This window comes from Rhamphochromis longiceps, linkage group LG14 (assembly GCF_057381845.1).
Source record: "Rhamphochromis longiceps isolate RC_006_pf linkage group LG14, R_longiceps_female_GT1.1, whole genome shotgun sequence".
In the NCBI taxonomy this organism is placed as follows: Eukaryota; Metazoa; Chordata; class Actinopteri; order Cichliformes; family Cichlidae; genus Rhamphochromis; species Rhamphochromis longiceps.
The window spans coordinates 25018702-25033765 of record NC_140570.1 but is presented as its reverse complement, the minus strand read 5'-3'; the positions used below and the strand labels follow the sequence as shown (position 1 = coordinate 25033765).

Here is a 15064-nt window from a genome sequence, read left to right as displayed (position 1 = left end):
GACAAAATCTCACATTCACTTTCACAAAGCAGTAAAAACAGAAACAAAGAAATCAATATTTTACATATAATTCACAATAATCAATGGATATCCCTCGTTATACTACAGATAAGTATGAATCCCTTATTACTAGGAAGTGATAATCCATGAAATCATTAATGTACTTATTAGCACTTATTATGTGTTTCCTTTGACCAAAATTCAATCCTGTCTCAGCGGCCTGGAAAGAGGTAGAAGCGCTTGGTTAGAGTGCATCTGTCTTTGGTTGGCATCTGTCTCAGTTTCTCAGAGGGAAAATCTTCAAAGCGTTGCATGACCTGTGTGATGAAAACATAACCAGTGACTGCATCTGTTTGCCTGCAGCACTATCACCAAACGAGTTTTCAGGTACTTACTTTTCTGAAGAGCTCGTCGATGTCGTCCTCATGAGAGCACGTGTTGAATACCTCCTTGATGAACTGGATCAGAAAAGACCCACGGTCTTCCTGTCTGTATGAAACAGTGTCTGCAGGAAATCATGTGAAAACTGAGAATGAGACTATGCTTGTGTGTTATTGGTGCAAATTTCAGATGCTTATCTTAATAATGTCAGAAATCTTTTGCATAATAAAACCCATCAGCAGACAAACTGACCTGGGGTGCTGGACAGAAGTGAAACGAAGTCCTTTTCTTTGTGCACATATCGAGTAGAGTCATCCACAATGCTGTTTTCATCAAAGCGGCTCTGTGACACATCATCACAGACCACTTTTGCACTGTCACTAACCATCACGGAGCCACCAGATTCTGCAACACACGCAGCATGCTTTTAATTCAGGTCCAAACTGTAGCTACGAGGACATTTGTGGATGTTGGTCAGATGAAATGATTGAAAGTCACCTCCTCTGCAGGCCTGGATGATGATGATCTTTGGTTTGTTTAGCAGTGCTGAGCATTTCTGTGAGCCCAAGTACTTGTAAATATTGTCAACAGGGAATTCATCTGGTTCCACTTCTTCTCTGTGATTGACACCGAGGACAATTCCCCGTTTCCCGTGAGACATAATCACCACAAACACACTGTCTGTCTCTTTGAGTTTGGGATGTTTGGAGAAATTCATCAGAGCCTCATCGATCATCTGATTGAACACAAAAAGTCCCAGCATCAGATATTTTGTCACTCAGCCGTAATTTGCTAGGAAAGAATAAAAGATTAGTATTTAAATACCTTTCCAGTGAGATCTTTGTATTTGACCACTTCATAATGCAGAGATCGGAGAAGTTTATCCATGTTCTCCTCGTCAACTTCAGCTCCTTTTCGGGTTAATCTCTCATCAGAAAAATTTCGATTAGTGATTAGGAGGGCCACTCGACTGCTGATGGACTTTTCTGCCACAGGGTAAATCTAAAAATACAAATGTAAAGACAGAATATTTACTGTTATAAATGTAAAATTTAAGTGTATAAACTTACAAAGTATTCCAAATTTGAATCTTGTTTGTTAAAAGTGTTTGAACAGTCATGACAAACATTTTTATCGTTCAGCTTTGTCCTCCAGAAAGAGTCAGTTGTGGCGATGAGTTTGGACGACCAGCTTTGCTCCTTCTGAGACGCTGCAGTTGGAAAAGCACTGTTCAGACTTTATTCTGTACGATTTCCTTCTTCCAAACAGGGTGAACTCACCAGGAGGCTGACCACAGGACAGACCCAGCTCAGAGTAAAGTGTAGGATCTCTCTTCTCCAGGTGTTCGATCATCTTCCTGCTAGCTTTATCTCCTTTCCTCTTCACCATGTCGATGAGAGCACGGGCCATGTCTGCTTTGTTGCTGTTGTCTTCGAGCACAGAGTCTGTCTCTCCATCATTCAGCAAACCCTCTTCTAAAAGGTCATCCAGGAGCTGTTTAAGAAGGGCTTTTGATACCTTTTCAACAAACCGTCCTCTCACTCTGGCAAGCTCCTTATCTAGAGGGAAGAATGAGATCAAATAATCATGTCAAAATCAAAATCTATCACACATTAACACTTGGAAAGTGCATGGATCATGATAACTTCTGTCTTACCTGCCATCTTTCATAAACTTTACTTCACAAATTTGCAACCTGTGTCCTCCAGCATGTACAAATGATTGTGTGTTTGCCAAGATGTTTTATCTATTAATAGTTGTGTGGAAACCACACTTCCATGGAAGTGGTTGTAATCAAGTCAAACTTGAAATGCAACATAAAATATTTTCTTTTTCTTCTGAGCAGTGGTCTCTTAGAAATGAAGTCATGACAAATATCTTTGTTTGCAAAGAACACATCTTTTATATTTTCTAAGAGTCATGTTCCTGAGCACCTCCTGCACTACTTGTGCTTTCTGTATGTTACCATTTGCAAACCTTTATGTGTGCTCATGTGTGCTGTTTTGGACAGCACTGCCTGATTTCCTAGGAACAAAGAGATGCCAATAAGTGGTTATAGAGCCGTTAATGAAATGTAAGATGTTTTTAAATTCAAGGATCAACTAGCTTTTGCATTTTTAACATTTTTATTTAAGCCTTAACTTGTATTGAACAAGAGTTCATAAACTCTTCTTCCTGTTTTAGTGCATAGGCAAGCTGCTGCTTTTGTGACAATGTTTCTTCTTACTTTCATAGGTTCATCTGCTGCACGTTAGGCATATAAACTCTCCAAAATTGCATTTATAACTTAATTTATTTTTAATTTATTTTCAGATAGTTTCACTCCTAACTTACACGCATTTTGTGTATACTGAATTATGATCAAAACAGCTTGCTTTAAAAAGAAGGCAGACATAAGGAACAGGAAGTAAAAGTGAAACTTGGGCTGCTGTCAAAGAAAACAGAAAGATGAGATAAAAGCAGTTTACCGACAGTATCAACATTTCTGTGTCCTTTGAATTACCACAACATGTCAAGTCATGTTTGAACTTGTCTGAACATTTCAACTCTACGATGTTTTAATGGCCAATATTATACGTTAATGACAAAAAATTAACAAAAAAACATAACCAGAGAAAAATCACCATCTCTCTTCATTTCATATAATAATTTTCTTTCCATCTACCGTTCCTTTGCTGAGTGTTTCCAATACACTGAACTATGCCTGTAGGGTTGACTGCATCAAGACCACAGATATTCTTATCATTGCAAGATCTCGAAGAAGAGAAGCAAGTTCAGTAAGTTTCAATTCACAAGTAATCCCCCTCCCTTCACCTGCCTTACTTGGAAGTGTCTGCTCTGGGAAACTATGAAAACATGCCTGTCTACAGGTCCTTCTCAAAAAATTTGCATATTGTGATAAAGTTCATTATTTTCTGTAATGTACTGATAAACATTAGACTTTCATATATTTTAGATTCATTACACACAACTGAAGTAGTTCAAGCATTTCATTATTGATGATTTTGGCATACAGCTCATGAAAACCCAAAATTCCTATGTCAAACAATTAGCATATCATGAATAGGTTCTCTAAACGAGCTATTAACCTAATCATCTGAATCAGCGAATTAACTCTAAACACCTGCAAAAGATTCCTGAGGCTTTTAAAAACTCCCAGCCGGGTTCATTACTCAAAACCGCAATCATGGGTAAGACTGCCGACCTGACTGCTGTCCAGAAGGCCATCTTTGACACCCTCAAGCAAGAGGGTAAGACACAGAAAGAAATTTCTGAACGAATAGGCTGTTCCCAGAGTGCTGTATCAAGGCACCTCAGTGGGAAGTCTGTGGGAAGGAAAAAGTGTGGCAGAAAACGCTGCACAACGAGAAGAGGTGACCGGACCCTGAGGAAGATTGTGGAGAAGGACCGATTCCAGACCTTGGAGGACCTGCGGAAGCAGTCGGCTGAGTCTGGAGTAGAAACATCCAGAGCCACCGTGTACAGGCGTGTGCAGGAAATGGGCTACAGGTGCTGCATTCCCCAGGTCAAACCACTTTTGAACCAGAAACAGCAGCAGAAGCGCCTGACCTGGGCTTCAGAGAAGCAGCGCTGGACTGTTTCTCAGTGGTCCAAAGTACTTTTTTCGGATGAAAGCAACTTTTTCATGTCATTCGGAAATCAAGGTGCCAGAGTCTGGAGGAAGACTGGGGAGAGGGAAATGCCAAAATGCCTGAAGTCCAGTGTCAAGTATCCACAGTCAGTGATGGTCTGGGGTGCCATGTCAGCTGCTGGTGTTGGTCCACTGTGTTTTATCAAGGGCAGGGTCAATGTAGCTAGCTATCAGGAGATTTTGGAGCACTTCATGCTTCCATCTGCTGAAAAGCTTTATGGAGATGAAGATTTCATTTTTCAGCACGACCTGGCACCTGCTCACAGTGCCAAAACCACTGGTAAATGGTTTACTGACCATGGTATTACTGTGCTCAATTGGCCTGCCAACTCTCCTGACCTGAACCCCATAAAGAATCTGTGGGATATTGTGAAGAGAAAGTTGAGAGACGCAAGACCCAACACTCTGGATGAGCTTAAGGCCGCTATCGAAGCATCCTGGGCCTCCATAACACCTCAGCAGTGCCACAGGCTGATTGCCTCCATGCCACGCCGCATTGAAGCAGTCATTTCTGCAAAAGGATTCCCGACCAAGTATTGAGTGCATAACTGAACATAATTATTTGAAGGTTGACTTTTTTTTTGTATTAAAAACACTTTTCTTTTATTGGTCAGATGAAATATGCTACTTTTTTGAGATAGGAATTTTGGGTTTTCATGAGCTGTATGCCAAAATCATCAATATTAAAACAATAAAAGGCTTGAACTACTTCAGTTGTGTGTAATGAATCTAAAATATATGAAAGTCTACTGTTTATCAGTACATTACAGAAAATAATGAACTTTATCACTATATGCTAATTTTTTGAGAAGGACCTGTATGTGTCAGGCTGGGTCTTAGGCTTCACCTCCTTCTGAAAGTCTCGGGCATCCCCAGGTGTGGGGGCTATTTCCCCCACCACACTCCCTGTCAGTGGCTGGTGCCCCTACCTGCTGGGGCATTGTAAGGACTGAAAATTAAAAAAGATCCTTTAAAAAAATCTTCTAAGCTATGACCATCAAGTGGAGCAGTATAGCAAAAGCCCTAAACCAGTATACCAGTTGTCACCTCAGGGCAATTTATATTGTAGGCTAAAGGTCCTATGATATAAACAAACAAACAAGCACAATTACAGTCAGATGACCCCCTTTGAACAAGCACTTAACACCAGTGGATTCTTTTTTAACAGGAAGATGTGGCGACAAGGGCAGAGATGAGAAGAATTGAGAGCAAGACACTGTAGGAGAGAGAGGCAGAGTGTAGTAACTCCTTAAGTTAAATGCAGCAGTGGTGTATGAATCCAAAGAGAGAGAAAGGCAGTGAGTGGAAAATAAAAGCAAAGCGCATTTTATTTTTATTTCTTTATTTTTGTATAGCATGAAAACACAGCAACAGTTATGTCAGGATACTTTACATGTTACTCTAGAATAATAGAAAAAAAATAATACAAAGAAAACAGAGAAAAGCTAACAATCATATGGACTCCTATGCAAACAAGAGGTTTAGCGACAGTGGGAAGGAAAAACTCCCTTATAACAGGAAGAAAGCCCTAGCAGAACCAGGTTGAGGGAGGGGTGTCCATCTTCTGCAAAGATGGTGTGAAGGGAGGAAGATAGGACAAAGACATGCTGTGGAAGAGAGTATGTCTGTCCCTCTCTGACCCTGTTTCTGCTGGACGTCTCTTCCAGTTCGTCCATCCAACCGTCTCCAATTGCCACATAGAGGATATTTCATGTTGATGTGTTTTGTGTGCATGGGTCTCACATGAAGCTAGAAATGTCATCAGGATTTTTTTTTAACAAAGGAGACAGACAGATGGCAGCTTTGTTTCATTCTTTTAAAATTTTTATTATCATTGTATTTTCCATCTGTTTGTAGCTATTTTGCATCTTATTGTGGCCATTTTTGTCTAACTGTGAGATCATATCATCTTTTTGCTTCTAGGTTTGCATCTCTTTGTAGTTCTTTGGAAATGATAAAATGACCTAACTCTGAGCACTAAAAACATCAATTGAAATGGCAGCAAAGTTGAGTTACATAACTGTAAAAATATCTCAGAGGCCTGGAAAGAAGTAGAAGCGTCTTGTCAGTGTGCATCTGTCTTTTGTTGGCATCTGTCTCCTGCTTTGAACACTGAAGTCTTCAAAGCGTTGCATCACCTGTATGATTAAAATGATGTACGACATTATCACAGTAATAATGTACAACATTATCACACTAATGACACGAGAACAAAGTAATTACTGCTTGACTATAGCAATACAACTTTCCACATGTTCCAGAAACATAAGTGACAGATATGGCACTTATTGATTCCTGTAAGCGTAACTTCCAGGAGATGAAAAATGCTTTGAAAGCCTTCTTTTGGGCCATACTCTGCAAACTTTTTAACCTTTTATTATTTTACTTTTAATACTGTACATGCACTATTTCCCAGTGATAATTGAAGTGTAATTTAAATATTGCTTTAACGTAACTGTCCACATAAATGTCACAAGCAGTATCAACATGGTTGTGAAGTAATGAGACTTGCTTCCAATAAGTATAAAACAATTTACACTTGCAGCGCTTACTTTTCTGAAGAGCTCCTCGACGTCGTCTTGATGTGCAAAGGTGTTGAAAACCTGAACAATGTACTGTATGAGGATAGACCCTTGATTCCTGTCTCTATATGACACAGTATCTGCAGAAAGAAAATTCAGAGACAGAAATTGGATACAGGTTTTTTTTTTTTTTTTTGGAGGGGGGGGGGGGGGGGTTATCATTACAGATTCATGTGTGTCATCACTGTGTGTGTGTCACTAAGTTTTAATAATTGCCTAGCTACACTGACCTGGAGTGCAGGAGAGAAGAGAAATGAAGTCTTTTTCCTTGTGTACACATCGTAGAGTGTCGTCTTCTAAGCCCTCTTCATCAGCACATAGGGATGGACTTGGCTGTTTCACGTCGTCACAGACCAGATCTGGCTTTGCACAGTCACTAACAAGCACACCTCCTCTCTCCTCTGAAACATATGCAATGTACTTGTAAGATAAGAAGACTCCAGCAAATCTATAACTTAAGCCTTTTTTTGTAACTGTAAGAACAGAAGGTGATCACCTCCTCTGCAGGCCTGGATGATGATGATCTTGGGTTTGTTCAGAAGTGCAGGACACTTGTCTGAGCTCAACTGCTTGTAAATGTTGTTCACCTCATACGCATCTTGTTCCTCATTATCACAAATGGGTTCTTTGCAGTCGACACCAAGGACTGCTCCTAGCTTCCCGTGAGACATTATAACCACCAACACACTGTCTGTATCTTTGAGTTTTGGATGTTTGGAGAAGTCAATTAGAGCCTTATTAATTGCCTGTAAGAACATAACAAAAAAAAAAAAGGTCAAGGCATAACTTCCTGTATCTCAAAACAAACCAGACATAAAATTTTTCCCCAGATTTTCAAATTCAAATTTTATTTTATAAATTCAAATGGTCGGAGCAGTCGTGACGGCAGCCGACCTCACCGGCGCCATCTTTAATTTTCCCTTTTAATAAAAATACCTTTCCTGTGAGATTTGTGTATTTCACCACTTCATAACCCAGAGCAGAGAGCAGCTTCCTCATGTTCTCCTCATCTTTCTCAGCTCCATTTCTATTGAATTTCCCATCAGTAAACTTCATGTTAGTGATCAGCAGAGCTACGCGATTTTTAAAGGCGTCTTTGGTCACATGGTAAATCTGCAAAACAAAAATAAAGGGAAAAAAGTTGAAAAATCTATCTTGTGTCTCAACATTAACTTTAATAAGAAAACACTTTATTTCTTATTATCAAACTGAGATATTTTGCATGAGGTTTGTGAATGACTCACACTTTTATCATCCATTTTCATCTTCCAGAATTTCTCAGTCGTGTGGATCAGTGTATCTGACCATTCTGGTGGCTCCCGAGGATCTGGAGCTGAGGCTGACAAAACAGATTATTGCTTGAAATAATGTATTTTATTCTGTTTGTACCTGTGTGATCATTACATTATCTTCTGCACTATATTTTTTAATAAAAATATTTTTTAAGGTTTCTCACCTGCCTGAGAAGGCTGACTGCAAGACAAACCAAGCTTTTCGTAAAGAGAAGAGTCTCTACTTTTAAGGTGAACGATCATCTTGCTGCTGGCTCGGTCTCCTTTTTTCCTCATAGCGTCAATGAGACAGCGCGCCTTATCAGCCCTGCTGTCATTCTCTTCAAGTATTGACTCGCTCTCCATATCATTCAGCACACCATCTTCTACGAGGTCGTCAAGCAGCATCTTTATAACCGCTTTGGACACACTCGTCACAAAGTCTGACCGTACCCTGCCAAGCTCCTTATCTAGAATAGAGAATATGTCATTTTAGAAATGTTTAGAAAGATTGCTGACCTTTGAAAACTTTTCGTTTCAAACTAAATGGGCGATGTATACATTTTGCTGTTTTTATTTAATATATCGAATACGTTGGGGGGGGGGGGGGGGGGGGGGGGGTTGCTCGGTTTGAGCCTTTTCAGCTGTATTATCGTCTTTGGACGCTTCACTTTGTGGTGGGGAGCAGTAACGCATAACACATGTCAGCATCACTACAAACTGCGGTTTTCACAATGACTCTAAAAGTTGAATAGTCTTTTTTTTTAATTAAAAGCAAACATTGCGATCTATGTACAGATTTATTGCTTTGTAACAAAGTAAAATATATTAGTTGTATCTAATAATCCGGCATCTTAATGCAGTTAACGGTGAAAGACCCACATTTACAGAATGATCCCCTGAGATATTAGCGCTAATCTACAACATTTCATGTGCATGAATCACTTCAGCATTTCTAACGCTGGTTCCGTACAAAGAGTGAATGTTTGCGCACTACGTAGGACATCCTGCCTTGTTATAACGCCCGGTATTCTTCGGATTGACGGAGGAAATGGCTGATATGTCCTTCTTCCTCATAAAGTGCGGAGTAAAAACGAAGCTACTGTTTTAGTGCATAACGAAACCATTACCGATGCCTGTCGTCAACATACAAATTTGGATATTTTAATAAAGAACAAACAAAACAAAACAAACTTTATATGCTATCCTGTCGCACTTTGGAAATGTGTGACCTCCCATCTTTAGAAGTTGTACTTAAAGAACAGCCTCCGTGGATTCAGTGTGTATACATAACGCAAATAGTTGTCAACAAAGAAACTTAAACCCTCGCTCTCTCATCTCTGAAAACCTTCCACTAGAAGATTTTTTCAACAACAGACATCCGGGCGGGAATAGTTTTCCGGGGTGCAAAACGAAAGTATGGATCCAATCTGGCATAAACATAGTATGAAAATAACAAATGTCGAATCACACTATTCAAACTTTTCTCTGACAAACACTTTTGTTGCAAAACTGTCGAAAGTGTAAGAATACATATTTTCCGCCGCTGTCTTCCGCAAAACGTTCGTAACACAATCCAGTGGTGGTAAACACTTTATGCCTATTGTGCTGCATTCCTGCTCGCTGGCTAAACTCATATATGACAACGTAGAACAAAATGCATTTAGTCCGTGTGCTCTTACCTGCCATTGCTCAAAACTTGTGTGGCCAACCTGCTTAAATTGCTGCTGACTTTAACCTGATTATGCTTGCGTAATGTTTGCTATCAGAGATGAACGATATAAGGCTCCTCCTTTCCGCATATGACCTACATAGTAGTACCGCACAGTGCATAAATTTCTGTATAAAAGTCAGAGCAGGCCTGTGGTGCTCCTACTTTGATGTGAGTAACCCGGATCATTAAACTGTACCTTATAATGGCTAAAACTATACTGTAACATTATAAAACACCGTGGCACCCATGCTAACCATTCACTTGGGAGCCATAACAAACAAACAAAACGAACAAACAAAAAACATAAACAAAAAAAACCGTCATGCGCTATAAAGGTCCACATGTCATTGTACATGCAAATGAATCATACTATATAATAAACACACAAGCTCATTTACTGTCGTTGAGATTTAATTCAACTAGATTATAAAATGATCTTAACGTAAACAGATTGTAATTCTCATCCATCACATGCAAAAAATAATGTACAGAGGAACCTGGAAACATTACAGTTTTATGTTCATGCACATTTGAGAGCACAAATAGATTGTTTTTCTGATTGTCACGTTGGCAAAATATAAAAGCATCATATAATAGTGCTCTAGAGTGTAAAAAAAAAAATTAAGATACAGTATTGTATCTTTAGATGTGATCATTCATGTTGATATTATTGCTTTGAAAAGTAATGATGATGAAAGATGAGCATGTTCACTGCACATCTCTTTATTTCACAAAGTCTCGGCAGTAGGGATGAGTGTTCACGAGGTTTTCGTTTCCTCCTGTGGATAAAAACATAAATACGAAAAATCAGGTAACGGTAAAAAAAAAAAAACAAAACATGGTGCCAAACAACAATGCGTAGAGATTAAACATAACCTAAGTGGCATCAACCAAAGTCAAAGCCTGATAGATCCTATTTCTGTATTTCAGTGTCAAAGTACAACATCAGTTTGTGACTCTATAAAATCAGGGTTAAAGCCTCCTTTTGCTCATATGTGTTGATAAGCTCCACTGATGTATCCCATCTCACCTGGTCAGACAGTCAGACCCAGCTCAGCGAAAAGCATAGGATCTCTTTTTTGAAGGTGACGAATCAACTTGTTGCTGGCTAGATCTCCTTTTTTCCTCACAGTGTCAATGAGGCAGCGCGCCTTGTCGGCTCGGTTCTTGTTCTCCTCAACTATTGACTCTCTCTCTCCATCATTCAAGATGCCATCCTCCAAAATGTCATCCAGGAGCTGGTCAAGAAGAGGGTTGGAGGTCTTTTCAACAAACTTACTCCTCACCCGCACAAGCATCGAGCTTGCGCTTTCTAGGAGAAAGAAAATCCCATTTATCAGGTTTAAGATGATTCAACACAAACTCACGTAACAACTTGAATAATTTGCTCTCATTTTGACTTCTTAAGGTGACTTCAAGTGGTAAAAAATTAGTCAACACGCTTGTACACAGATTGAAACACATCTGTGATTTAGAAAGCTCAGTTCTCAGCTGTCTGACCAGTGTTTGTTTGAATTTTTTGGAAAACTGCAAGTTTGAGCAGTGATCTCTTTATAAAGCTCTGTTTGGTTTGCATTAGATTTTACAGGTGTACCTGATTTGAGATTTAATTAATATTTTAGTGCTGCATATTAAAAGCACTCCAGTGGCGTGCTTCCCATCTGAAAACACAAGATATTTCTAAAAATATTTCCTTTTCGAGATAAATGCAGCTAATTTATAACTAAATGTAACTTTTAAAATCTGTGTTGATATATTCTGGCCAGTGATCTTCATCCCGCGCTGTGTGGATATGTAAACCGATTATTAAAAAAAGTGGGTGGGCAGTACAAAAGTGAAACTACAAACGATTTCGCGCTGAAAAAAGGAGGGAAAAGAATACAAATAAAATAAAAAGCAGAACAATTAACAGTATCACGTCATTTCCTCTAAGGGCATCACTTGGGCCAATGCGTTTTGTGAAAACACAATCTCTGCGGATACTAAACAGGATTTAGATCGGAGGAGGATCTCCTTTGCTTTTCACTCTGCAGCTGTGCCAAAAAATGACAGCAGAGCTTTTAACCGGTGGTTTGCCTTACTACCAGGTCAAGTTTGATTTCATCCTGAGCTCTGGCAACGAATAATTAATGACTAAGAGAGAGAGAAGAAAAAAGAGAGAAAAAATGAAGTTTTCAATTAGCAGTCAGATCCGTGTTCGCTATAGCCATTCTCCAACTTCCTCAACCCGTGCTGCTTGTTTGTATTAATTGCGTGTGATTTAAAACTTCAGTTATGTGTTCATGTGTTCACATTTGAGTAGCTACAACTTGCTTTAGATGACAAATCGCCTTACCTGCCATTGCGCCAGAACCTCAAATCACTCGAGTTAACCTCCAAACAGATGAGCGGCGTCCCAGCACGCATAGGTATAGTACGAGTCAATACAAGTTCTTTCGAGTGCTTTTTTGCCTCAAGAGGTCGCCAAAGCATAGCGTTCTTCCTCACATACGTTACATTTTACGGTAGTGTATGTTGGCGCAACGTTGCATCCGGTCACATCCCTACCTTTCTACTGGTACCTATTCATAAATGCAGCATATACACTGACCACTTCATTTGGTACACCTCGCATGGCTGTTTGCTTTCTATTTTGGTGAACATTTGACATATTCGAAAACTTTTTGAAGGCGTGGAGTTAGGTTTTTTTTAATTTTTTTTTTAAATGGATAGAGATGTTTAATTTACGTGTGAGATGATTTTAATAACGAAACAACTGATTCCAGAAGTCAAACAAGCCACCATTTCTTTTCACTCAAATGGTGACAACATGGGTTTGAAGTATTTTGGCTCCATCTAGTGGACAAATACATTCAAAACATCGAAATGACTTTAAAGGAATACATTTCTACATTTTGAACTGGTTAAAGATAAGTTTTTGTTTGTCTGTTTGTTTTTTAAGTATTCATTAAAACAAAAAGTAAAAATATTTTCTTTTGCTAATGAAGCAGCTTCACACAAAGCATACAGGGAGTGCAGAATTATTAGGCAAGTTGTATTTTTGAGGAATAATTTTATTATTGAACAACAACCATGTTCTCAATGAACCCAAAAAACTCATTAATATCAAAGCTGAATGTTTTTGGAAGTAGTTTTTAGTTTGTTTTTAGTTTTAGCTATTTTAGGGGGATATCTGTGTGTGCAGGTGACTATTACTGTGCATAATTATTAGGCAACTTAACAAAAAACAAATATATACCCATTTCAATTATTTATTTTTACCAGTGAAACCAATATAACATCTCCACATTCACAAATATACATTTCTGACATTCAAAAACAAAACAAAAACAAATCAGCGACCAATATAGCCACCTTTCTTTGCAAGGACACTCAAAAGCCTGCCATCCATGGATTCTGTCAGTGTTTTGATCTGTTCACCATCAACATTGCGTGCAGCAGCAACCACAGCCTCCCAGACACTGTTCAGAGAGGTGTACTGTTTTCCCTCCTTGTAAATCTCACATTTGATGATGGACCACAGGTTCTCAATGGGGTTCAGATCAGGTGAACAAGGAGGCCATGTCATTAGTTTTTCTTCTTTTATACCCTTTCTTGCCAGCCACGCTGTGGAGTACTTGGACGTGTGTGATGGAGCATTGTCCTGCATGAAAATCATGTTTTTCTTGAAGGATGCAGACTTCTTCCTGTACCACTGCTTGAAGAAGGTGTCTTCCAGAAACTGGCAGTAGGACTGGGAGTTGAGCTTGACTCCATCCTCAACCCGAAAAGGCCCCACAAGCTCATCTTTGATGATACCAGCCCAAACCAGTACTCCACCTCCACCTTACTGGCGTCTGAGTCGGACTGGAGCTCTCTGCCCTTTACCGATCCAGCCACGGGCCCATCCATCTGGCCCATCAAGACTCACTCTCATTTCATCAGTCCATAAAACCTTAGAAAAACTAGTCTTGAGATATTTCTTGGCCCAGTCTTGACGTTTCAGCTTGTGTGTCTTGTTCAGTGGTGGTCGTCTTTCAGCCTTTCTTACCTTGGCCATGTCTCTGAGTATTGCACACCTTGTGCTTTTGGGCACTCCAGTGATGTTGCAGCTCTGAAATATGGCCAAACTGGTGGCAAGTGGCATCTTGGCAGCTGCACGCTTGACTTTTCTCAGTTCATGGGCAGTTATTTTGCGCCTTGGTTTTTCCACACGCTTCTTGCGACCCTGTTGACTATTTCGAATGAAACGCTTGATTGTTCGATGATCACGCTTCAGAAGCTTTGCAATGTTGAGACTGCTGCATCCCCAAGATATCTCACTATTTTTGACTTTTCTGAGCCTGTCAAGTCCTTCTTTTGACCCATTTTGCCAAAGGAAAGGACGTTGCCTAATAATTATGCACACCTGATATAGGGTGTTGATGTCATTAGACCACACCCCTTCTCATTACAGAGATGCACATCACCTAATATGCTTAATTGGTAGTAGGCTTTCGAGCCTATACAGCTTGGAGTAAGACAACATGCATGAAGAGGATGATGTGGACAAAATACTCATTTGCCTAATAATTCTGCACTCCCTGTATAGACACAAAGCACAAATTATTTACACTCATGGGAAAAAGAAGATTTTCACAAGATTACTCACAGTACACCCTTACTTCCATATGAATTCAGAGGATATGTAGCAGTCAGGTGCTCTTAATCAGATTCACTTGATTGATCGTCAGTAAGTCTGAGCACATCAATAAAGACAGACATTTGCTATTCTGGCGCATTCAAGTGTGCGTCAACAAAATCTTGCCTGGAGTGGACATCACAGCATCACAGTCCTTAGGACTTTTTTTTTTTTTAACCTCATTCCATCCAGATTGAAGAAATTTTAATAAGTAACTGAGTTGTATAGTATTATCTTTCAGAGAAGCCAGTGGTTACCTCATTGATGCAAGGGTATGTTGTGCCTGTGGTATAGCTTGTATGGTAGTCTTTCTTGGTTTTGTATTATCTTTGTCTGTATACGGTGGCTGGGAAGTGCAAGTGATTACATCCTTGCATTACATACTTTAGGTTCATTTTCTGCAGGCAGGTTTCTGAAAGAGAACAGGCAGATTTAGAATATAACATGCAGCGTTCTATAGATGGATGCATTAAAAAAAAAAAAGGAAAAATTACATGTATGTGCTAACTTTCTAAACACTTTGTTACATTTATGATAAATGGATTAGAAAGTAGATAAAACACATTTATGTCGGCCTTGGCTCATAGTTCTTGTCTTTAAATTAACTTTGTATGTTTCAGGTACTGCACTCTCAAAGACTGAATGAACCAGCATTGCAGCCATGGGTCATTGTGAGCATCACAGGGAAGGTTGAAGCCGCCCACTGCACCTGTATGGCCGGAGTCGTGGAGACCTGCATCCATGGCGCTGCTCTTCTGTTTAAAGTAGAAGCAACAGTGTTGATCCGTGGCACAAGGACTGTTA

The 15064-nt window shown here is 39.5% G+C and overlaps 3 protein-coding genes across 3 annotated transcripts; all 3 read right to left on the bottom strand.

The window, feature by feature from the left end:
- Positions 1–212: 212 nt before the first annotated feature.
- LOC146654129 (caspase a-like) lies at positions 213–2045 on the bottom strand. Its single transcript, XM_085429290.1, has 8 exons — positions 2039–2045; positions 1662–1940; positions 1509–1591; positions 1207–1383; positions 880–1117; positions 634–786; positions 396–505; positions 213–317 (listed from the first exon to the last, which is right to left on the bottom strand). The coding sequence occupies exons 1-8, from the start codon at positions 2043–2045 to the stop codon at positions 213–215; spliced, it is 1152 nt and encodes a 383-aa protein (XP_085285416.1).
- Positions 2046–5388: 3343 nt separating this feature from the next.
- LOC146654128 (caspase-1-A-like) lies at positions 5389–9673 on the bottom strand. Its single transcript, XM_085380691.1, has 8 exons — positions 9569–9673; positions 8072–8356; positions 7860–7954; positions 7552–7728; positions 7112–7361; positions 6846–7016; positions 6586–6695; positions 5389–6171 (listed from the first exon to the last, which is right to left on the bottom strand). Exons 1-8 carry the CDS (start codon positions 9573–9575, stop codon positions 6067–6069), a joined length of 1200 nt encoding a protein of 399 aa, XP_085236817.1. The 5' UTR covers positions 9576–9673; the 3' UTR covers positions 5389–6066.
- Positions 9674–10041: 368 nt separating this feature from the next.
- Positions 10042–12030, bottom strand: LOC146654127 (caspase recruitment domain-containing protein 18-like). The gene is made up of 3 exons (XM_085380692.1): positions 11936–12030; positions 10631–10912; positions 10042–10379 (listed from the first exon to the last, which is right to left on the bottom strand). The coding sequence occupies exons 1-2, from the start codon at positions 11940–11942 to the stop codon at positions 10635–10637; spliced, it is 285 nt and encodes a 94-aa protein (XP_085236818.1). The 5' UTR covers positions 11943–12030; the 3' UTR covers positions 10042–10379; positions 10631–10634.
- Between the last annotated feature and the right edge of the window lie 3034 nt (positions 12031–15064).

Coding starts and splice junctions, on each gene's coding strand:
- LOC146654129 (XM_085429290.1), bottom strand. Junction 787..879: donor CATCCAGGCCTGCAGAGGAG/GTGACTTTCAAT, acceptor CGTGTGTTGCAG/AATCTGGTGGCTCCGTGATG. Junction 506..633: donor ACTTCTGTCCAGCACCCCAG/GTCAGTTTGTCT, acceptor GATTTCCTGCAG/ACACTGTTTCATACAGACAG.
- LOC146654128 (XM_085380691.1), bottom strand. Junction 7,017..7,111: donor CATCCAGGCCTGCAGAGGAG/GTGATCACCTTC, acceptor CATATGTTTCAG/AGGAGAGAGGAGGTGTGCTT. Junction 6,172..6,585: donor TCGAGGAGCTCTTCAGAAAA/GTAAGCGCTGCA, acceptor TTAATCATACAG/GTGATGCAACGCTTTGAAGA.